This window comes from Marmota flaviventris, chromosome 17 (assembly GCF_047511675.1).
Source record: "Marmota flaviventris isolate mMarFla1 chromosome 17, mMarFla1.hap1, whole genome shotgun sequence".
Taxonomy (NCBI): Eukaryota; Metazoa; Chordata; class Mammalia; order Rodentia; family Sciuridae; genus Marmota; species Marmota flaviventris.
Genome location: NC_092514.1, coordinates 16,156,657 through 16,182,041, shown reverse-complemented (window position 1 = coordinate 16,182,041; position 25,385 = coordinate 16,156,657). Strand labels below are relative to the sequence as shown.

At 39.9% G+C, this 25,385-nt stretch overlaps 1 protein-coding gene across 2 annotated transcripts in view; it reads left to right on the top strand.

Moving 5' to 3' along the window:
- Nucleotides 1-25,385, top strand: part of Pigl (phosphatidylinositol glycan anchor biosynthesis class L) — an 88,235-nt gene that overhangs the window by 46,140 nt on the left and 16,710 nt on the right. For both annotated transcript variants that reach the window (XM_027924098.3, XM_027924097.3), the window contains exon 3: nucleotides 21,923-22,013. In XM_027924098.3, coding sequence (XP_027779899.2) covers nucleotides 21,923-22,013 — 91 coding nt within the window. The remainder of the gene's footprint in view (nucleotides 1-21,922; nucleotides 22,014-25,385) is intronic.

The window sequence follows — 25,385 nt, the reverse complement described above, 5'->3', positions numbered from 1 at the left end:
ATGCGTGCGGCCCGGGTTCGATCCTTAGCACCACATTCAAACAAAGATGTTGTGTCCGCCAAAAACTAAAAAAATAAATATTAAAAAAAAATTTTTTAAAAATAGACTTGGGCCGGGCGTGGTAGCATTACTTTTCTGTAGCAGCAGGGTAGGATATTGCCTCACTCCACCTTGTGTGACAGCAGGCAGGCACATCTGTGCTCTGATCATCAATCCTGTGTTCATAAAATATGAGTGGTATATTAGATTATCTCTTCAGGGCTTTTTTACAACAAAAAACTTAATGATTCAACAAACAATAATTGCCATGCAAAAAGGTAGGTACCTTAAACAGGATTAAAGATAAATTTTAAGATGCCCAATTAAATTTCAATTTCTAATAAATAATTTATTTTTAATAGTAAGTATGTCTCAATTTTTTCATGGGACATATTTATTCAGAATAGTCATGATTTACATGAAATTCAAATATGAACTGGCATCTGGTATTGACAACCCTCACCCCCAAAACCATTACCTTTTATCTCATTTTTTGAAAATCAGTTTTTCTACTTCCTACTGTGAGTTTGCTTGTCTTCACCTGTCTTTTATCCTTACCCTGAAACAACTTGTGAATGTTAAATTGCTGCTTACTCTGTTGCTTTACCTGTGAAAAAAATTCTCAGAATTCAGAGCGGATAGTTACCAATGATCTGTTTCCTAGAACTGGCTGCCAAGACTGTACCCAGACATCTGTTATTTATAGCTGCATTACTGGCGTTTCATCAATAATCCTGACCTTTACTCCATAATTTCTTACACCCAGAGCATGCTTTAGTGGAAATTTTCATTTGCCTCTATTTGTTTTTATTTCATTGTTTTAGGTTCTTTCCATATCTGTTCATTCAAGATACTTTTATTAAAAATAAGCATATAGGGACTGGGGTAGTGGCTCAGTGGTAGAGTGCTTGCCTAGCATGTGTGAGGCATTGGGTTCAATTCTCAGCACCACATATAAATAAATAAAGTCCATTGTCAACTAAGAAAATATTTTAAAAAATAATAATAAGTACTTGGGCTGGGGTTGTAGCTCAGTCGTAGAGTGCTTGCCTCACACATGTTGAGGCCCTGGGTTCGATCCTCAGCATCACATAAAAATAAATAAATAAAAATAAAGATATTGTATCCATCTACAACTAAAAATAAAATTTTAAAAAAATAATAAGTACAATTCCAGCACCACATTTCAAAGAAAGAAAAATGAAAACTTCTGTTTAACCCTCCCCATTATCGCCCTACTTCTCTTTCTTCCTTTACAATCCAGTTTTATCTATACACAGGTCTTCTCGTCCTCATTTTCCTAGTGCAGTAAAACCCGACTTATCATGTTTCCTCCTCCCTCTGCTATTAAAGCTTCTCTTTGCCATGGTTGCTGGTCATTTCCTGGTTGTCATATCTGTGGGTACTTTGCAATTCCAATCTTATTGACCTCACAGCAGCTGTGGTCAATGTTGACCTCTGCCCCACCTCTGGAAACTACTCTTGACTTCTAGAACAGAATATAGCTCTAATTCCTCTACTCTTTCCTTACTTTTCCAGGCACTTGGTATCAGTTATTGTCAGCCACACTATTTCATCTCTTTGGGCCTTACCTACCAAAGGTTTTACCTCAAGTCTTTTTCTCATTTTCTGCACTTTCCTTTAATCTATATTCTCAATGTTCAATACACATCCTGCACTTGCAACTGGGGCTATGTACAAAACACCAGTGCCCCCATGGAGCCAGGTTTGCATGGAAGTCAGGAGGAAACAGGATCCTGAGAAGACATGAGATGCTCTTTTGTTTCAGTTTCCTTCAATCCATTTGTTCATTCATTTAGTCCTCATTAAGACTCATTTTTTGAGCTTACATTATATCTCAAAAACCAGGTCCTAGGAGTACAAGATGACAAGTAAATTCTTGCCTTCTGGGAGCTTATAGTCTAGTTAAAGCCAACAAACTCATGATATGAGGACACAGCACTATTCCAAAGGCCAGCAGAAACAGGTTACCTGTAATCTGAGCTTTGATGGACAAATAGGAATTAGCCAGATTGGTTCCATGTAGAGAATATTCTTTCAGATTGCTGAGGTACACATGCCTGAGTGAATATAGGAGATGAAGTGAGACAGGTAGAGGGATACCAGGTCTCAAAGATTTTGTGTTGGATTAAGGTTACAAAATTTAAACATTTTATTAAAACTATAAAAAGAGCCAAGCACAGTGATGCAGACCTATAATCCCAGTAATTTAGGATGCTGAGGCAGGAAGATTGCAAGTTCAAGTCCAGCCTAGGCAACTTAGATCTTATGTCAAAATTTTAAAAAGTGGGGGCAGGCCGCTCAGTGGTAGAACGCTCCTGAGTTCCATCCCCTAGTACCACAAACACAGTCCCTCTCTCTCTCTCTCTGTACTGGTGGGGAGAGTAATTGATGGGGAGAGTGCTGAGTGATAAAGTGTTTGCCTAGCATGCTCAAGATTCTGGATTAAGTCCCCAACCCAGCAAAAGAGAAAAAAATTTGTAAGGAGCTATGTAAGAAATATGTTAAATCAAGAAATGACTTGATCTGATTTGTATTTTATAAAGATTTCTCAGAGAACATTGTAACAAGTGGTTTGAGTTAGGGGGTCCAGACTTTTTGTGTGTGGCAGGGAGTACTGGGATTGAATCCAGGAGCATTCTGCCTCTGAGCTATATGCCCAGCCCTTTTATTTTATTTTGAGACAGGTCTTATTTAGTTGCTGGGATCACAGGCACTGTCCTGCTACATGTTTTAGATGCCCATTCTATCAGTATTAGAGCCTTTCTATAGGCATAAGATAGGACCAGCATCAAAAGACTGTCTTCCAGATGATAAGATCTTTTGTTTACAAGGCCAGTGAGACCCCTTAGGATAGTCTCAGGCTCAGCATTATTCTTGAACAAAATATTATCTAATTTAAATTCTCATTTGTTTTATTTTACTGTTCTTCACAAAAGGAGACTTTCTCTACATTTTATTAATTTCTTCCTGCTACACCTAAATTCAATTCCCATTGTACCTCTCTTCCTTCATATCATCACATCTCAGACAGATGTGTATTCCAGAGGTGTGGGAACTTCAACAGCACAAGCCAGCGAGTCAGTTGTGAGATTTTAGTAGTGTTAGGATAAGGTGAGTGAATTGGAGTAGTGCCTATTTCCAAGGAGATCCAGTCAAGTCAGTAACAATTACAGCAAGTGTTTTTAGCTAATGAGAGGGTCAAAGTTAGGCAAGTATTCCTATTGTGATTCTGGGTTAACCTTCTTTGGAGATAGGACAGGAAACTAGTCAAAAGTCACTAGAATTTAACATGTGATCTTGCCAGATTCTACTAATGCCTTGACCAACAGGGCTGTCTTAATTCTCAGTAGAGGAAAGGACAAGCAAATCAAGGCAGAAGCTCAAGAACAAAGACTTGGTAAACCATAGGAGTTATTGAGGGAAAGACTGGAACTTGATGCCCACACATTCATTATGGTACTCATTTTGAAGTATGCCTTCACACTGGTAATTCTAGGATTGGCTTCTACCTAATGTGCCTGCATGGATCCATATTAACTCTATGCATAAGAGAAAGAGGCTTAGGATCCTAATGAAACTGGAGAAGAAAAGAGTTGATAAATGTAGACTAGCCTTTATTGTCTAGAAAACATAAGCTGGCATTCAACTCACAACATTTAATTGATATATGGATCTTTTTGTTTCTTCTAACATCTTTCTCTTCATTTTTAGCTTATATATAGTATTGGGTCCTTTTTTAATAATTTTTTTAATAAACTTTTTTTAGGTGCCGAGTAAAATTGAGCAGAAAGTGCAGAAATTTCCCACAAGCTCCCTGGTCCCCACACAAACACACAGCTCTTCTATTATTAACATCCCCAACCAGAGTGCTACATAGTTTATATTAGGGTGTACTGTTGATATATGTATGTATGTATGTATGTATATACTGGTGCTAAGAATTAAAGCCAAGGCTTTGCAGGATGCTAAGTATGCATTCTACCACTGAATTACACTCCAAAGCTGAACTCTAGATAGATAGATACATAGGAAGGAAAGAAGGAAGAAAGAGAAGCAAAACAAAACTCAAAATACTTTCAGAATACTCTTGTGTCCTCACATGTAAAAATGCAAGGCCAGGCATGGTGTTGCACACCTATAGTCCTGTAGACCAAAGCAGGAACATATGAGGCCAGCCTGGGCTACTCAGCAAGACCCTGTCTCAAAATAAAAAAGGACTGGGGATGTAGCACAGTGGTAGAGTGCCCCCAGATTAAATCCCCAATGTCACGCACACACAACACACACACACACAAAGCAGTGCTAAAATCACATGAATGTATTCACTTTAAGTTGTCAATGAAATTGATCATAGAATTTTTATTATTATCTAAAGTGAAATTTCTATAAGAATTCATGGACCCCTGAGAATTTAGCCACAGACTATCAGGTATTTGTTGATCCCAGCTGGAAAACATTACTATGAATCATACTTCGTTTTGAACTCATTTTTACAAAGCTTATTTTTTACACAATTTTAAATGCTGGTTCTACAAACATTATATATTACCTAAGAAAAGTCTTAAGTATTTTTTATATATTTATTTTTTAGTTGTAGGTGGACACACAATCTTTATTTCATTTTTTTAATGTGGTGCTGAGGATTGAATCCAGTGCCTCATGTGTACTAGACGAGTACGCTACCACTGAGCCACAACCCCAGCCCGTTAAGTATTTTTTAACTGCTCTGAAAGAACATCAACTACCTAATTTTCCAAGAGGTTAATTTACATAAAAAGCCATCCTGTCCCTGAGAATATATATATGAATTTGCTGTCTACAAAGCCAGATTTAACATATCTATTAAGAACAAATTAAATAATTTTTTAAAAAGTTAAAAAGCTTGATTTAACATTTGTAAAACTGACTTCTGGCCAGCATTACAAAGAATTAGCCACACAGAATCAGTCCAATTGGAAAAGATTTTGAAATGACTTGGATTTTATTCATTCATTCATGTATTAGGGATTGAACCCAAGGCACTTTACCACTGAACTACATCCTCATCCCTTTTTGTTATATTTTGAGACAGGTCTCACAAAGTGACCCAAGCTGTGTTTGAACTTGTGATCCACCTGCCACAGACACCTAAGTCACTGGAATTATAGGGGTGAGTCACCAAACCTTACTGAAGTGACTTGGATTCTTTCTTGTATATTTTCCCTATAAATCTCTAGCCCTGTAAATGTGAATATTTTCTGCAGCAATGTTTAATGCTTAGTTCTTTGTCTGTATCTAAGAAACATTAGTCTTAGAAGGGTTTGTATGCCAATATTGGCTAATTTTTATTGAAAAAGGAAGAAGACAAAGGTTCCCATGATAGAATTTTCTAGGGGAAATATTGGTCTAGGTCTAGCACAGAAGCAAGAGTAAACCAGCCAAAGTAAGCTAGATCAATGAAAACCTTTAGGTCATACTCCTCAGAAATTTTGGTATTGTCCTAGGGGGAGGAACAGGTATCCATGGGGGTCACTGCTTAAATGGGGTTAATAATAAGCAGGTCAAGACTATGACTCACCATGGAGGTGAGCCTCCTTATATGGAGATCACCGCTCTTTCAGGATTCATCTTGTAATACTATCTGACCATCAGCAGACAGGGTCTTCCTGGGAAATGGCACACATCTCAGCTTCCCCTCAGCCTTTCTGACTCACAGTCCCTGAAAGCCCTCCATTGTTCCAAGTGCCAGGGAAGTGCCTTAGGGTCTCTAGGCTTAGTTTTGTCCTTATCCCCCATAGCCAGGGTCTCAGAGAGAAAATGCAGGAAGAAGGTAGAAAGAACCCATATTGTTCTTTACAACTTTAGGAAAGCCCAAGTTTTGGACTGGAGTTGTGGCTCAGTGGTACAGCACTTCCCAGCAAGTAGGAGGCCCTGGGTTCAATTCTCAGCACTGCATATAAGTGAGTAAAATAAAGGCCCATCAGCAACTAAAAATACATGTTTTAAAAAAAAAAAAAAAGAAAGAAAGAAAAGAAAAGCCCAAGTTTTAAGAGAGAGATGACACAACAGAATACTGAATTAGAGATGATAACTGGTCTAGGGTTTGTTTTGTTTGTTTCCTCACCAAATGGCTGATACTACTAGGGAAGATATTTATTTCTACATAGACTAAATACCCATACCTACACCCCTTGAAAAGGGAACTATTTTATCTCCCAAACATACTGAATCAGTGTTGGTTTCATAAAAGAGCCTTAGACTGACTTTAAGGCCAACAGTACTTAGGTTGTTGACAGAGTCCCTTGTAACTCTTAAATTCTCTCGCTAATGAATCAACACTATCAAATAGGAAAAAGGCATTCTTTCTCAAACTACCACTCTTTTTAAAAACAACCTTAAGGAATGCAGAATGCCCGTTAAGTTGGTGAATGGATCAGTGCAAAATGCAGCACAAATATTAACTTTCTGTTAATATAACAAAATACCTAAGATAATCAACTTATAAGCAGGAAAGGTTTATTTTGGCTCATAGTTTTGGAGGTTTTAGTTCATCCCTACCTGGCCCCATTGCCTTTGAAGCTGTGAGAAGGCAACACTTCATGGCAGAAAGCAAGTAGTGAAGCAAGATATTCTCCTCATGCCTGGGAAGCCAAAGAGAGAAAGAAGAGAAGACCAAGGCCCACATTCTCCTTCAAGAGGGCATGCCTCTATTAACCTAGGGCCTCCCACAAGGTCCCAACTCTTTTTTCGGGGGGATGGAGTACAAGGATTGAACCCAGGGTCACTTAACCACTGAGCCATATCCCCAGCCCTTTTTATTTTTTGATACAGGGCCTCACTCAAATATTGAGGCTGGCTTTGAACTTGCGATCCTCCTGTTAATCTCTGGATTACAGGGGTGCACCACCATGTCTGGCTAGGCCCCATCTCTGAAAGCTTTCACACCTCCACATAGCACCAAGCTGAGGGAGAACTAAGCCTTTAACTCATGGCCTTGGGGAGACAGTTAAAATCCAAACCATAGCAAATGCATTTGCAAGAAGCTGGGGAAATTGATCAAACTGGTCATAGGACTCAACCCCCATTATGGGTCCAGCAACCAGTAATAGAAAAAATAATGCCTACTTCAAAAGATATTTCTGGGGCTGAGGTTGTGGCTCAGCAGTAGAGTACTTGCCTAGCACGTGGGAGGCCCTGGGTTCAATCTTCAGTACCATGTAAAAATAAATAAATAAAATAAAGGTAAAAAAAATAAAAGATATTTCTGAGGAGCAAAATCTCATTCAAGATGCCATTGTTCATAGAAGAGATGTTAATCTATATTAAGCAATTGGACAATGTGAAGTTTTTTTTAAATATTTACTTAGTTGTAGAGAAACACACAGTATCTTTATTTATTTTTATGTGGTGCTGAGGATCGAACCCAGTGCCTCACATATGCAAGGCAAGAGCTTTACCATTGAGCTACAGCTACAGCCCCAAATGTGAAGATTTTGTAAACATTTTTGAATCACTGATTAAACATAAGCTCTGGGCTGGGGTTGTGGCTTGGTGGTAGAGCACTTGCCTAGCATGTATGAGGCACTGGGTTCCATCCTCAGCCCATAAAAAAAAATAAATAAAATGTGTCTATCTACAACTAAAAATATTTTGTTTAAAAATCATGAGCTCTTATTGAATTGTTAAGGAGTTTATGGTTATTAGTATTTTTTTTAAGTACTGGAGGTTGAACCCAAGGCCTTACACATACTAGACAAGCACTGCCATTGAGCTACATCCTAAGCCTTTGTGATTATTTATGCTATTGGATTCAAGAAAGAATACACTTCAGCTCAGTCAAAATCCACTGACCAAGCTTAAAGCCTTATCTTAGAGTTTACCTCGTGGTCTATGAGGGTTGTCTCCGTACTCACAGATCAATCACAGCTTCGAGTCACTCTTAACACTTCAGGAACCCTCCACAGTTCAGGCACCACTCACTAGTTTTTCTTGGCCACCCATTAAACTCCCCATGAGCTCCATACTCCCCGTCCTCAGAGACACTAGAATTTTTTACAGGGTAGGAATACATCCTTCATCTGACTTATGAACTAAGATGCCCACCAGAACATTGCTCATGGGAGCTGCTTTTATAAACTGTTAGGCCCTTTGCTCATCATGGCTTGGTCACCAGCACCCAGCCTAGCTCTTGGCATGCTGCTGGATGTATTACCCAGAGCCAGTCAGACAGGCAATCTCCAACTGTTCCCTCTCAGTCTCCTTTGCTGGCTTCCCTCTTGCTGACTTTTTCTTTGTAGAGTTTTAAAAGCCTTCTTCTAGGAAATTTTTATTTCTCACATCTGTGCTGCTAGCACTGTCTCCCTCCCTGCAGTCCCACTGGCAGATACCTCAGGCCCTCTTGCTCAGCCTTCCTCCCTTACTTCTCTAGATAGACAGAGTCTAATTCTGCATCATTGCTCATATTTATCTTCATCTTCATATTCCCACCATCTTAATTGAGGCACTCATCATGTCCTGTAAGGACTTATGTGGAGACTTTTTCCCATTCATATTTCCCCAGGATATTTGCCTTTCTAAACCAGAGATTAAATTTTGACAAAGCTTTAAAATCTCCCTGTTGTGTTCAATCACTTAAGCAGAATATTGAAGGTCTTTTATGGCCTGGCTCTACTCCATCTCATATTGTTAGAGTATGTTCTTTTAGATGGCAGAGGGACACATGCCTGAGGGGAATATAGGAGATGAATAGGCCTGTCTATTGTTGATGAACCACCTTTTTGTGAGTTTCTCATACCCCATTGTTCATTTCATTCCCTTGCATTAAATGAAATGAGTTTCTACTCTCAGAATCAGTCCCACAGGCTGGGCACAATGGCATAGGCCTGTAATCCCAGCAGCTCTGGAGGTTGAGGCAGGAAAATCATGAGTTCAAAGACAGCCTCAGCTGGTTTTTTTTTTTTTTTTTTTTTTTCTCTTAGAGAGACCCAAAGCAACTTAATGAGACCCTGTCTCAAAATAAAATTTAAAAAAGGACTGGAGACATAGCTCAGTGGTTAAGCACCCCTGGGTTCAATCCCTAGTACCAAAAAAAAAAAAAAAAAAAAGCCCTACCCTACAGCTAACATTTACAGGACACTTGCTAGGTATACATCTCAGGTTCTGAGTGTTTTCCAAATATTACCTTATTTAATCCTCATAGCAACCAGATGAAGCAGGAAGAGCTAACCCAAAGAAAACCAATAGCTTTTTGCTTTACAGCCACAAATTGCCTGGTTTTTTTGTTTGTTTGTTTTTTATTTTTTGTTTTTACCTATATCTCCTATTGTCCTGTCTCTGTTATTTTGCCCCTTTCAAGTGGCTCTTTATTCTCTACCAAACTATTGATTCTTTGCTTCCATCTTCAAACATCCCCAAGATTATAGAAACTCCCTCCCCAAACTGCCACCTTTCCTAGACTGCTATTGTGTTGGCTTCCATTCTGTTTCTTCCTTTCTTAACATTCTCAAACTTATTGAAAGCACTGCTTGGCTTCTCACCACCCATTGACCCATCCTCATAATTTAGCTTCTACCAACCCCCATTCTCCTAACACTGCTTCACAGTGTTCCTCAAGGGGAAGATCCAATAGCCTTTTCTTAATACTCATCTTCCTCAACCTGTTAGCAGCTTTGATTCTCTTGACTGCTCTGCTCCCTCCTTTAATCTCTCTCATGACTTCCATCTTTTCCACACTATCTTTGTTGTCTTGTCATTGAACCTGTCCATCCTCCCCTGTTTCTACTCAAGAGCTTTTCAAGCTAGAGTTCTTGCATACTTGATGCAATGCTTGGGTAGTTTCTCTGTGGCCCCACTTTTTTTTGTTTGTTTGTTTTGTTTTGTTTGGGTGCTGGGGCACTCAACCACTGAGCCACATCCACAGCCCTATTTTGTATTTTACTCAGAGACTGGGTCTCACTGAGTTGCTTAGCGCCTTGCTAAATTGCTGAAGCTGGCTTTGAACTTGCTATCCTCCTGCCACCACCTCCCAAGCTGCTGATATAACAGACACGCACCATCATGCCCAGCCTGTGGTCCCATTTTTTTAATGAGAATTTTGAATGTGCTGTTTTAATTTTGATTATCTTCAGATGAGTTCTCTGGAACTAAGAGCTGCCAAAGATAGCTTTGGGATGCACATGGGCAAAAGAATTAGAAAAGCCTTAAAATAGTGAAATCCAAGGGAAAACAAACCAAAAAACCAAAAAAGGAGTATAAGAAAGTCAACCAAATTGCTTATTTACCTATTATGGCTCTTTGGATTGTTTTCACAAATAATCACTAGATAGTGACAGCATTTGACTTTAAAAAGGATGCAAGGTTTTTTGTTTGTTGGTTGGTTTTGTAGTGCTGGGTATCAACCCTTACTCATGCTAGGCAAGTGCTTTACCACTGAGCTACACCCCCGTGAAACAGTTATCCATACTGTAGAACCTTTTATCTTCCTTCTGTGAACCTTCACAGCATATTAAAGCATCATTTCTACTTAAAGCTTCACTGCAGTTCTCTCATTCTTCCAGTGAGTGCTTAGCAACCAAAATGTCTAGTGCCTAAAGAAATTTTAGGCAATACAAGATTTAGAGATGAATCAAAGGTTAAGCTCCTGCCCCTTTCTTCTCTATTCGAACTAATATGACAGAGATTGGTGGCAGTAACTGGGCCAAGATGCTGTGGAACCTGCAGGGTCTTCCTCAGATTGCCCAGAGGACTATCAGCACTGCTTCACATAGGCACTTTTTTTTTTTTTCCAAACATTTATTGCTTCTTTTTCTTTTTAATTTTTTTAAACATTTATTTTTTAGTTTAGGTGCATACAATACCTTTATTTTATTTTTATGTGCTGAGGATTGAACCCAGTGCCTCATGCATGCTAGGTAAGTGCTCTACCTCTGAGCCACAACCCTAGCTCCTGTATAGAACCACCATGATTTTTACAGTTGGTAGAATAGCATATGCCATGTTGGCCATAGTTTTGTTTTCCAAAGAGCAGGATTGACTTTAGTCATCTCAGAAATCATTTGGTCCAATTTCATGCAACTCTCTATGAACCCGTAATCCAATAAATAACTGAACTCTTCTTTTGGGATCAATATTTATTGACTTGTACTGCCACCAATAAAGCAGTCTTTACCATGAGGAAAAAAAAAGTATGACACAGTCTTTTCCTCTGAAGATCTTTTTCCCTGTTTCTTATGTCCAAGAATACTTGGAAACCCATTGCTACCACCAGTCTCCGTGGGAAGTGAGGGGAGAGAGGAAAACGGGTTCAGATATAGGCATCTGCCTCTTAAACCACCCAATTGAGGCACATCAGGGCAAACAAAATTCTGAACCTCTTTGAAGTAGATTCATTGAATAGATTTTTTTCTGTTTTTAAAAAACAGACACATTCAACAGTTTTTCTTTTTCTTTTTTTTGGTACTGGGGATTAAACCCAGGAAACCTGCCAATGAGCCACTTCCCAGGCTTTTTTATTTTACATTTTGAGAAAGGGTCTTGCTGATTTGCTGAAGCTTGTATGGAATTTGCAATCCTCCTGCCTTATCCTTGTGAATTGCTGGGAGTACAGACATGTAGCACCATTCCTGGCAAATTGGCAGGGGTTTTTTTTATTATTAATTAATTTTTTTAGTTGTAGTTGGACACAATACCTCCATTTCATTTATTCATTTTTATGTGGTGCTGAGGATCGAACCCAGCGCTTTGCACCACTAGGTGAGCCACAATTTCAGCCCCAAATTGACAGTTTTTGAAGAAACATTTCTCATAAAAATTCACGAGCTTTGTTGTAGTGATTTGAAGTGCATCTTTCTAAGAAAGATGCGCACAGGTAACTGATTTTGATACAGTACCTAATATTCATGATTTGCTAATCTCTGGTATCCTGTGAGAAAGGAAAAATCTATCTTATGATTTGGTTTGGGGACTTGAAGTCTTACGTGGATCAGGGTCTCTTGGGACATATGGTTAATGTCGAGGTTCCAAAACTGCTTGAGGATGAGGCCCTTATCAGAGCAGACTTTGTAAAAGTGGATTTTGTGGGAGGGAGAGTCCTGGGGATTGAATTCAGGGGCACTTGACCACTGAGCCACATCCCAGCCCTATTTTGTACTTTATTTAGAGATAGAGTCTCACTGAGTTGCTTTGCGTCTCACTTTTACCGAGGCTGGCTTTGAACTCTTGATCCTCCTACCTCAGCCTCCTGAGCCACTGAGGTTACAGGATGTGACATTGTACCAGGCTAAAAGTGGATTTATTTTTATATCAATCTTTTTTCATTCCTCTTTGTTTTTCTCGGATCATCTTCTCCCTTCTCCTACCATTTCTTTACCCCAACCTCCACCCCTGTTTTTCTCTGTCTTAGGCTAGCCCTTGGTGACATAGAGAAATCCTAAAAGTTGCTGGCCCCTCTTTTTTTTTTCCAATCTTTTTTTTAATTTGTTTTAATTAGATACACATGACAGTACAATGATCTTGGCATATCATACATTTGAATCAGATGGGTTATAATTTCTCATTTTTCTAAGAGTACAGGTTGCAGAATCACATTGGTCATGCAGTCACGTATATACATACAGCAATAATAAAGTCTATTTTATTCTGCTGCCCTTCCTTTCCCCCCTTCCCCTCTCCTCCCCTCCCCCTCCCATCACTTCTTTCTACCCAATCTAATGTGACTCAGTTCTTTTTTTTTTCTTTTTCCTCACATCATCATACATGTATTCTGTATAACGATGAGGTTCTCCTTCCATCTTCCATGCAATTCCCCTTCTCCTCCCTTTCCCTCCCACCTCTCTTCCCTATCTAGAGGTAATCTTCTTCTCATGCTCTTCCTCCCTACCCCATTTTGAGTCACCCCCCTTATATCAGAGAAGACATTCGGCATTTGTTTTTTAGGGATTGGCTAACTTCACTTAACATAATCTGCTCTAATGCCATCCATTTCCCTGCAAATGCCATGATCTTGTTATTTTTTAATGCTGAGTAATATTTCATTTGTGTATATATGCCACATTTTTTTATCCATTCATCCATTGAAGGGCATCTAGGTTGGTTCCACAGTCTAGCTATTGTGAATTGTGCTGCTATAAACATTGTGGCTGTGTCCCTGTAGTATGCTGTTTTTAAGTCTTTTGGGTATAGTCTGAGAAGAGGAATAGCTAGGTCAAATGGTGGTTCCATTCCCAGCTTTCCAAGGAATCTCCATACTGCCTTCCAAATTGGCTGCACCAATTTGCAGTCCCACCAGCAATGTATGAGTGTACCTTCCCCGCCCCCCCCATCCTCGCCAGCACTTGTTGTTTGACTTCATAATGGCTGCCATTCTTACTGGAGTGAGATGGTATCTTAGAGTAGTTTTAATTTGCATTTCTCTGATTGCTAGAGATGGTGAGCATTTTTTCATGTATTTGTTGATTGATTGTATATCCTCTTCTGAGAAGTGTCTGTTCAGGTCCTTGGCCCATTTGTTGGTTGGGTTATTTGTTTTTTTGTTGTTTAACTTTTTGAGTTCTTTGTATACCCTAGAGATTAGAGCTCTTTCTGATGTGTTAGGGGTAAAAATTTGTTCCCAGGATGTAGGCTCCCTATTCACCTCACATATTATTTCTCTTGCTGAGAAAAAACTTTTTAGTTTGAATTCATCCCATGTGTTGATTCTTGGTTTTAACTCTTGTGCTATAGGTGTCTTATTAAGAAATTTGGGGCTGACCCCACGTGATGGAGATTAGGGCCAACTTTTTCTTCTATTAGACGCAGAGTCTCTGGTTTGATTCCTAGATCTTTGATCCATTTTGAGTTGACTTTTGTGCATGGTGAGAGAAAGGGATTCAATTTCATTTTGTTGCATATGGATTTCCAGTTTTCCTAGCACCATTTGTTGAATATGCTATCCTTTCTCCATTGCATGCTTTTAGCTCCTTTGTCTAATATAAGGTAGTTGTAATTTTGTAGGTTGGTCTCTGTGTCCTCTATTCTGTACCATTGGTCTACCAGCCTGTTTTGGTGCCAGCTGGCCCCTCTTTTAAAATGTCAATCTCCAACTTTTTTTCAGCCTAGATCCAATTCCTTTGCATTCCCTGAGTTTCAGTATGCCCCAGGAATTGTGCTCCAGCAGCTATATTCTAGCATGGCCTCAAGGCCAGTAAATAGTTGCTGCCTCCCAGAGTGGTCCTGTTACTAGCAGCCAAGACCAGGGACCCTACCCAGATCCTAGCTGGCTGGATTCAGCAGCCTCCCACCCACATAGAAATAGACAAAAGTTGGGGAAAATGAATTTTATGCAGTTTGAGCAAGCTGAGGGGTTGGCTTTGAATGAAACCTATTTTCCTTCCAATCCAATTCCAGATATTTATGGAACAGTGAGCAGTGCAGCCTGTGGTCTCTTCTCCCTGCCCTCATGTCTGTCAGGCCCCAGGTAGGCTTTCATGTTCTGGGCCTGCATTAGAGTTTCATTGAACCCTACTGACCTTTGTCTGCTCTGGATGACAAAGGAAGTAATAGAGTTTAGAAATGTGCCAGAGGTGGTGGAGGAAGGGCAGTTTGGCCTTCCAGCCTGGGCTGTATAAGCCACAAGACCAAATAAGGACGCGTGAGCCGCCTCCGTCTGTATTAAAGTTCAGAGTGCAGTGTGCAAAAGTGGGACTCGGTTTTAAGAGAGATAAGCTATTTCCCAACCCTGGTGGAGTTCCAGCCACAGAGACCATGTCATCGGTCTCTGTATGCAGGACTCTGGGGGGAAAAGTTCTGGGCCATGGGCTTTCTTGGCTCAAGAGGGGAAGGTAGGAGCCTTTTCTCACTTGGTGTCTAAAGGGACTGACCTCCCCACAGAAAGTTCTCCTGGAGTGTTTCCATGACTCTTCTGACCCTGCTCTAAAGAGTGCCAGCCAGAGTGAGTCAGAATGTGTAGAAAAGGTCAGAGTTTGAGGATATTCTGCCAGTAGGAAAACAAACGTTATTTTTATGAACTCCCACAGGCTGAGAGGCTGTCCTGTTTACTGAACATTGAGGTCTAGGGTGGGGCTGGGAGTTTGGGTCATTTTCTAACAGTATTAACACTATGTTTGCTAAATGTACCCTCAGGAAGGGCTTTTCATGCTTGTGGGTATCAAATCAAAGGAATCGTAAGAGTTGGCTTCCCCTGCCATGTTTGGTGGCTTCCGAAATATCAACCTTTTTCTCCTCAGAGGCCTTCAGAGCCAAATGCAGAGCCATCTTCACCATGAGGTACTTGATGTGTTTCAGAAACACTGGCATATGGTTGTGGCACCAACCAGTCATGCTGCCACCCCTACCTTAAATTCCTGACCTCCTCCCTGTCCCCGTCTCCTTTTCCTGGCAAATTCCTTCTCATCCTACAGGATCCCAAACCTCTCCCCACTAGACACAAAGCTTCCTGAGGAAGGGCCCATGACTTGTGACTGTCTTAGTCTCTAAAGTTAGCCCTATATTTGTTACATAGTGTGTGCTTAGTCTGAATCCCATTAAATGAGCAGATTTTATTCTCTCATAGCCCTGCCCTAGTGTCTTGGGTCCCTGGCAACCTTCCTTCTAGATGACTCCTCTCCAGGGTTATTTAGCCAACCAACCTCTGGTTGGTTCAGTTTGACAGCTCCTTGCCTCAGCTCACTCTGCCCCTCTTGCTTTCCTCCCCTAGGGTTTCTCTGCCATTTCTCAGGTGCCCAAGTGTACTCAATCCTGAACTATTGGAAAGTAAGCACTTTATGGAGAGAAATACTTCCTCTTTATCCCCCTGGACAGGTGAATAGGTCTGAGATGATTTTCATAAAACTTTCTAGACACTTCTGTAAAATTGTATGGCCAGTGCTCAGAAATGGGGCTGTGTCAATAATTGCCTCCTCTAGTGCTTCTCTCCCTCTGTAACTCATCTCTGCTTCTGGGGCTCACATTCCCCTGCAAAGGATACACTGAGCTTAAGCCTTTGTTTTAGGCTGTGCTTTCTGGAAACCAAGACGAGGATATCTGGAGACTTGAATACATCCAGAGCCCTTTATGTAGAAGTTCTCTCACAGACTTATTTTGTTTTCAGAATTTAATTTCTTTAAATGTAGTTCTTTTTCTTTTTCCCGTGAGCCTCATTCTTTCTGAGAAGACAGCAAAATTAAAGTTTAGGGACTTGGGAGGGGGTAGGGTTTTTTAATTGTATATTAACATTTCATACCTTGGGTGCATCTATGCTTTCTTTCCTTTTATTCTGAACATGCCTAAAAAACTATGTGTTATCATTAACATTTTTTATAAGCCACAATTCAGGAAGTTAGAGAAATTGCTCCCTGGTGGTAAAACACAGAACTGCTGACCTCTTTCCTCTGTAATTGCAGTGAACACATTATTTCTGCCTGCTCTGACTTTGGCCTTTAAACTTCTCTATTTCCTTGCGATAAATTTCTAGAAGGGCAGAGTCAAAGGGCACACATAATCATGTATGGGCAAATTGTCTTCTTAGCAACTTAAACTCTCACCAGCAGTATATGACAGTACCTCTTCCCTGTGTTCCTTTCCATATATGCATCTTGCTTTAGTCATGCATCTATTTGATTCTTTGTAAGAATCAGAAAGAACTTACTATATTTTGGCAGTTTGCATTTCTTTCTTTATAAATTGCCTATTTTATTTAAACTTTTTTTTTTTTTTTTTTTGTAGTGTTTGTTCCTGGAGGGTGTCATGTTGAGGACTGAATCCAGGGCAAGTGCTCTACCACTAAAATACATCCACAGCCTAAACAATCTTTAATAGGCCTTTTAAATAATTTTAAATAGTCCTCAGACTTCCTTTGAAAACAGCCTTGAAGGTCTGCCTCTCATTCTCAGTTCTTTGCTGGCTTTCATCCAGAAACATGATCTGATTGATTTGAGATGTAAAGTCATGAAGTGGAAAGACCATAGGTCTCTTCTCTATCAGAAGGTCTGGATGCAAAGTATGACCATTCAGGGCTTGTGTTTTGTTATTTCTGAGCTGAGAGGGCTAGGCAAAATGAATTTTATCAACTGGAATTCTGAAAGGACAGCAGTACATCCAGTAAAGAGGACTCATCAACTTCCTGATGTGATCCCTAGTTAGCTTTTTCCTGCAGTATCTGATGCCCCTTGTCCCACTCAGTTCTCTGGAGTTATCATCCTCAACTTTTCTTAGACAAAACCTGGCTACAAACTTGGCTTTATGGAGCTGGGGTTGTGGATCAGTGGCAGAGTGCTTCCCTCGCACATGTGAGGCATTGGGTTCGATCCTGAGCACCACTTTTTTGTTGTTTATTTATAAAAATATTTATAAAAATAAATAAACAACAACAAAAAAATCTCCATCTCCATCAGTTTTTCTATATGTATTTTATTTCCATAAAATACATATTTCCAATTACTATTGGTACTGACTAAAAACATGGTTTGAAGAATTACTCTAAAACATGATAATTATTTCTAACCTCATTGATTACAGCAGATTTGTGTTTGTTAATATGGGAAGTCAAGGAAAACTTCATCTGTATAATTTGTTTTAAAATATACCTATTGGTATATTCCTGATATAATGGAAAATATTCAAATAATTCTTGGGCAATTTAAAAATATCTCAAGCTCCTTTTATGTCTAAAAACGCCAGCATTCTATAGTAATCAGGGATAAAAATGCCAGCGTTCCATAGTAATCAGGGGTAAAATGAGTGAGGGATACCCACATGGCCCTTTTCAGCATTCAAAATCAAACTTTTCTTTCTGTAATATATAAACTTAACTTTTTAGATAGTGAGAAGCAGGTGGACAGACTGCTGCTATTTTTTGAAAGATTAAGGCCAAGATTAAGAAACAAAAGTAAAAATCTCCCAAGCATCTCATCTGTTGGAAGCAAGACATTATTGAAACCTTATCCCTTTGCTCTGCATCAGTGGAAGCTGTAGTTTCCCTTGTTAAGTGACTTCTGGATAAGTTAAACCAATAGATGGTGATAACAGAAGACTGAAAGATAGAGGAGGAAAAAAACAGGGTATTTCCCCCTCCTTCCATCCCAGTGACAGCTCCATCGGTGGCTCAATGTTCCCTGACTAGCTCCTACCAACCTAGTTCCCTCCATCACCCTGTTTCATGACTGGAGTCCATCATCAAGGTGGTAGTGGCATCCTTCTATTGCCAATCTCTGGATTGTTTCATTGTTCCCTTTTGGGCCTCTTATCTCTTCCCATCAAGTGAGTAAAAAATTTTCTGTATTATAAATTCCTTCTAGACAGGCATGGTAGTAAATACCTGTAATCCTAGTGACTCAGGAGGCTGAATGGGAGGATCACAAGTTTGAGGCCAGCCTCAGCAATTTAGCAAGACCCTGTCTCAAAATTTTAAAAAATTAAAGGAATGGGGATATATATAGCTCAGTGGTATGGCACCCCTGAGTTTAATCTCCAGTACCACAAAAAAAAAAAAAATTTCCTTCTGCATACTTTCTGGTTTTCATTTTCCTGACTTGATCTTAATTATAAATTTCTAATGTCACATATATTTATCAGTGAACTTATGATAGGTTAGAGAGTCAAGAATTAAATAGCTGGGCATGGTGGCGCATGCCTGTAATCCCAGAGCTCAGGAGGCTGAGACAGGAGAACCACAAGTTCAATGCCAGCCTCAGAAACTTAGTAAGGCCCTATGTAACTCTATGAGACCCTGTCTCTAAATAAAAATAAGAAAAAGGGCAGGGAGTGGTGGCCCAGTGGTCAAGTGCCTCTGGATTCACTTCCCAGTACCAAAAAAAAAGAATTGAATAGATGCAAAAGCACTAGTAAAATGTGGACATTCTGAACAGTTACTAAAAGTCACTAAATTGTACACTTAAAACAGGTAGGTTTTATATAAAATTGTACCACAATAAAATTGTTTTTAAAAATATACCAGAAAAGTAGCTGGGCATGATGTTATGCACCTGTACTTCCAGCTACTCAGGAGCTAAGGCAGGAGGAGGAGGATCACATCAGCCCAGGAGTTTGAGACCAGCCTGAGCCAAATAGCAAGAAAAGAATTAAGTAATAAAAAAAATAAGTAATAAAATACCCAGAAAAGAAATTAAATAAAATGAACAGTGAGTAGATTAGACCAGTGATCTCCAAACTTTTTTTAATCACGCTTCCCAACAATAGAAAACACAATTTGAGTTTACACCTCCATATTTGTGGGTTTTTTAGTTTAAATTGCATACCTGTTGAAAAACTGTTCATTAAAGATATTTTCTAAAATAACTATAAAATAGAGATTCAAACAGATGGAAACACATGTAAATAAGAATTCTTGGGGCTGGGACTAAAGCTCAGTGGTAGAGTGCCTGCGTCGCACATGTAAGACCCTGGGTTCAATCCTCAGCACCACATAAAAATAAATAAAGATATTGTGTCCATCTATAACTACAAAAAAAATTTTAAATAATAAGAGTTCTTCTGATTTCCTAGTGGTATGGGGATATAGCTCAGTTGGTGGAGTGCTTGCTTCGCATACATAAGGTTCAATCCCCAGAACAACAACAACAACAATAAATGAAGAAGAAAAAGAATTTTTAGAATTTCCTGCTTTAACTATAGTGGTTTGTTTGATACCTCACCTAGAATGCTCTGCAGAGGACTTCAGAGCAAGGAAGACAGAGGAGTTCTTTCTTTTTTCTAAGGGCTTAAATTAATCTATTGTAGCAGTAATGCCACTATTTTTACATTTGCATAGCTCCTTCAGTTTTAGGTGTTCTTCATCTGTGTTATCTCCTTTGCGCTCTCACCTAGAGAAGCAGAGTGGATCAAAATAGGAGACAGACTGGGGGAAAAACTTGAATGCCTGACAAGAGGTGCTTGGAATTGGTCATAATAACAGTGCTGCCATATCAGATGTGTCACCTCACAGAGCAGACATTGGCAGTCCAGAGTCCCCCCAATAATTGGTTTCCTCAGCATGTCAGGGGAAGAAAGGTGTGGAGGTGTACCGTGCATGAGCTTCCCACTCTGGATTCATTTTTCAGCATTTCAGAACCCAGAATTAGTAGGCGTAGTCAACACTCTCCTGCCCTTTTTCTTAGACTGCTCCTCCATCTTGTGTGCTAAAGTTCCATGAGACTATTATTCATGTATTCAGTTTCTAAAATGATGTTTTGATACATTTATCTGGCTCTCCCAGCCAAGAGCCATGTGTGTAGCTCTTATCACTTCAGAGTACTTTCTGTGGTTCCTGTATCTTTACTTCTCCTTCACAGTCTGAGCTCAGCTAGTCATATTTTATATTCCATTTCCAGAGAACAAGGCTGGATTTCATACTGTTCCTACTTTCTTCTTGACCCTTCCCCCACTTGCTGAAGTCTGCCCTTCTCACTGCATGAGCATCCTGAGAACTACATGGATTGGCTGACAGGACAAGACTTTATATAAAACTTTCCTCTATAGAAAGTACTGTGAGGGGTTGATAAGGTAGCCAGTGAAACAAAGGAAATGATACTATTTAATGTCATTTTCCTGATGAAAAAGCTCCAGGTTTGCCCAAGGTCCTAAGACGGTCAAATAATGGCTCTAGTCCCTGGGGAGGTTATAGCAGCCTGCCAGATAGGGAGCAAAAAGAGTTCTTGAGTTCTCAGTGGCATTATGGGTATTACTCCTACCTGAACTGAGAGATGGGAATCTATTTTTAAGATTGTGAATAATGCAAAAGGGGTCATATTGAATCATTGGTCTCATATCGGGTAATGTCATAGATTCATGTACAAAAATTGGGGCAGAAAGTATTTCAGCAGGTAGGAGAAGATAAGTTTGACCTGGTGGAGGCTATGATAAATTGTAGATTACTCTGACACAGACCTCTGCTTCTATGACATGGTGGGCCCCATTCCTGGTGGAGGGAGAACATAACTGGTTCCTAGTACTAAGACTTCTTGGCAGTCAGAAAACCAGAGTTCATGTCCAATTCTTAACTGCCTCACAAGCAGGCTATTCAACTTCCTCTGTAAAAGCTCCCTTCAAAGATGTTTATGAATTTAAATGAAGTATCTTTGTACTTTTTAATCAAAGCATGGTTATGGCTGGGTGTGGTGGTACACATGTGTAATACCTGTAATTTGGGAGGAGCACAGGTTCAAGGGCAGCCCAAGCGATTTAGGGAGACCCTGTTTTAAAAATAAAACATAAAAAAGACTAGCATTGTAGCTTAGTGGTAGAATGCTCCTGGTTCAAACCTTTAAAAAGTGGGGGTGGCATGGTTACTTTATTTATTTATTTATTTTTAATTTTGAGATGGGTCTCACTATGTTGCCCAGACAATCCTCATGTCTCAGCCTCCCAACAGGTTGGATTACAGGCATGCACCACTGTGCCCCAGCCTTTTTGTTATTATTATTTTTCTTAGGTGTAATTGGACACAATGCCTTTATTTTATTTATTTATATGTGGTACTGAGGATTGAACCCAGGGCCCACACACGCTAGGCGAGCGCTCCACCACTGAGCCCCAACCCCAGCCCTGTGCCCCAGCCTTTTACTGTTAGTCGTAGAAAGTGCATTATACTGTCTTTGTTCAAGTTCATTGTTAGCACATCTGTCTCCCCAATTTATGGACAGCGCCTTGTCTCATTGATGCTGTTACTTCCCCTCAGCAACAAGCACAAAGCTCTGAAAGTATACTGTATGGAATTATCCATTGTTTCACATGTAAATTATTTTATGTGTAAAGCTTAATCTCTTTAGCTGAAATCTCAGTAACTCAAGGGTAGGGAATCCCCCCAACTTCCAATGTAATTCCTGTCACAAAACCAGACATACATCTATGGGATCTTAGGGAGAAGTTTGCTCTTGAACAAATGTTCAAATTGTGTGCTTCTCACTTGCAGTGATTTCCCAGATGATCCAGGAGTGCAGTGGGACACAGAGCGTGTGGCCAACATTCTCCTCCAGCATGTAGAGGTCAATGACATCAACCTGGTAAGTATTCACATCCCTAGTGAAAAGCCTGGGATTCCTGTCCTGTCTCAACAGTTGGTTTCTGCAACTTGTCCTGTGACTGCCTTCCTACTTCCAGTTTTGCTCCAAGGCCACTCCATAAAAAAACCAAAACTTCCAGTGCTCTCTTCTAAACCTGCAAGGAACAAACACACCTTTTAATTCTTCTAGATCTTTTGTGAAACCAAATAGCTGAATTATCAATGTTCTGATAGAGGCAGAGGTTTTTTCAAATGATGTCCTCCCTCCCCCACCTCTGCCTCACCTCCTGAAAGCTTAGAGTCCCAAGAGTCCCACTGTGACTCTCATTGATAAAGAATTTCACCTTGTGCCAAGCAGTTTCACATTTAGAATATCATTTTCACTTTTAAGGTAAATGTTATAATTTTAACTTAACATTGAGGAAATGGAGGTTTTCAGAGCCCAGACAGCTTGACCAGTGTAGGCAAGTGATGAAGGTAGGAATTTTTGTTTTTGTATTTTTGCAGCACTGGGGATTGAACTCTGGGTGCACTACCACTGAACTACATCCCCGGCCCTTTTTCTAATTTTTTTAATTTCAAGACAGAGTCTTGCTAAGTTGTGGAAGCTGGCCTTGAACTTGTAATCCTCCTAATTTAGCCTCCCGAGTTGTTGGGATTACAGGCATGTAAAACCAGTAAGATTTTTTGTTTTGTTTTTATTACTACTACTACTACTACTACTACTACTACTAATAATAATAATAATAATAATAATAATACTTCATGGGTTAATATCTAAAATTCCACCATTTAAAGCCCTTCTCATTTGATTTAAATTTTGGGTAATGTTCTTTAAAAGATGATTCCTTGCTGGGTGTGGTAACACAGGCCTGTAGTCCCAGTGATTTGGGAGAGTAAGGCAGGAGGATTGCAAATTCAAGGCCAACCTCTGAACTTATGGGAGCCCCTCGGCAACTTAACAAGACCCTGTCTCAAAATAAAATATAAAAAGTGCTGGAGATATAGCTCAGTGGTAAAGCACTCCTAGATTCAATCCCCAGTACAATAAATGAATGAATGAACAGATAAATAATGAGTTCTGCCTGCAGAGAAATATATTAAGCTTTTATAAATGATGAATTCATCATTGTAAACTAGACCTTTATTATTTTTTAATATTTTTTTAGTTGTCAATGAACCTTTATTTTTTAAATTTATTTATATGCAGTGCTGAGAATCGAACCCAGTGCTTCACACATGCTAGGCAAGCACTCTGCCACAGAGCCACAACCCCAGCCCCATCGACTGTTCTTAAATGAGGATTTTCACTAGTATATTAATCAGATTGTTTTTTTGTGGTCCTGGGAATTGAACCCAAGGGCCTATTTATTTTTCATTTTGAGACAAGGTCTCTCCAAGTTGCTGAGCTGGTCCCTAGCTTGCCATCCTCCTGTCATCCTCAAATAGCTGGATTATAGGTATGTACTACCATGGCCAGTGAGACTGTTTTTGTTTCGATTTGTGTTGTGTTGTTTTGTTTGTGTTGGGCATTGAACCCAGGGCACTTTACCAATGAGCTACATCCCCAGTTTTTTTCATTTTTTAAATTTTGATACAGAATCTTGCTGAGGGTCTTGCTGCTTTGCTGAGACTGGTAACTTCCTGCCTCAACTTTCCACGTTGCTAGAATTAGAGGCATGCTCCACTGTGCTAGACCAAACTGTTTTCTAATGACAAAAATATAACTGAAACCATATACATAGACAAAATATCCATCTTACTGGCTCATTCTGAGTCACTTAAAGGTTAAGAAATAAGTAGGCCTCAAGATCCCTAACCCCGCCAACTTGTTCTTCCCCTCTTTCTTTTCCTGAATGGAAAAAAATGGTTTTTATGACTTTTCAGGCCTATACATCCCACTGTCCCTTCCCAGAGGATATAAGCATGAAAGCAGTGTTAGATGCATGCATTAGGAGTCACATGCCCAATTGTGCTGACAGCAGCTGGCCTTGTTCCTCTTACCCACAGTTCCCCACCTTCATAGTCAGAACTTCTCAGGGCCATAACCTAGATGTTTAGACAGAGCTGATCTTCAGGTTGGTCCTTCAGCCTTGCACACCATTTTCCCATGGTAGTGGCTTCCCTAGAACAAATCCCCAAATACTATCCCTCCTCTGCTCTCTCAGTGTATAAGAGGTACTGGTCTCCCCCAGTCACTCCTGGTTTCAGGATTTACTCTCATCTTATTCAACTTGGAATTCAAGGTCCTCCCTGATCTGGCCCTTACTTTAATCCAGGACACTGGAAATTATAGTTTATCCTTGCTGAAGGGCAAAGTTTCTTTTTCAGAACATGTTGCAGCTAACCTGGGTCCTGAGTATTTGGGGTTGAGGAATCTTGAAGGCACAGACAGCTCGGCATCCCTTTCTTGCTTTCAGAAAAGTTTCCTATATTTGAGTCCCAGAAAAGTGATTTGTGATCCAGAATCCATTCTCCAAGAAGCCTTCCCTGACTTCTTCAGCCCTCTTTGGGATTCCCACAGTATTTGCAGTTTGCACTGAACATATGGCATATTTCGCTGTTTATTCTTTAAGATGCAGACTTATATCTTGTAAATTAGATTATAAAGTCCATGAAGGCCAGGACCATCTTTAAAAAATCTCCAAAAACTGGCACAAATCCCAAGAGAGAGCTCTCATTGCCTGGAGGTCTTTCCTGAACGTGTGCTGCTGTTCACATTCATTCAGTAAAGGGCCTTTATTGTCAGGAGAATCTTAATTTAATTGCAGTCAACAAGGAAATCACTTTAAAACAGCTCAAAAATAATTAATAAATTATGTGCAATATCCTCTGCTGTTAATAAGAAAATTTAAGTTATCAAAGTGCACTTCCTTGGTCTGAACTTACTGTCACAATGGAGGTATAGGAGCATCCTAAAACAGCCAGTGTGGCCATACCCAGCCATAGTGGAGCTAAGTATGAGTTTGTGTTCAGCTCCTAGTGACACAGTTAAGTGCTCTTTTATATAATCCCACAGCCCCTGAAGGACAAGGGCTGAGGGGTTAGTTAGTACTAGGCAGGTGATAATTCTCAGGGGCAGTGTCCTGTACCCGGATGAATACATAAATCTTGGGAATCTCCAGGAGCCCTATTCAAACCAAAAGTACTAACTGCATAGCAATAGACAGTGAAGCACCAGTAAAGAAACATAGGTAGAAGTGGAGAGCACAGCGCTGAGAATTTATCACCTGATCCATGCCAGAATAAGACCAAAAGCACCCTTGTCTGAAGCAAAGCTGTCTCTGCAGCCCTCACTATGGTGTGATGACAGGAATTGGTTCCATCTGGCCCCATGTCTATCATATGCTTGCAAGCTGCCTGCTCTGCTCAC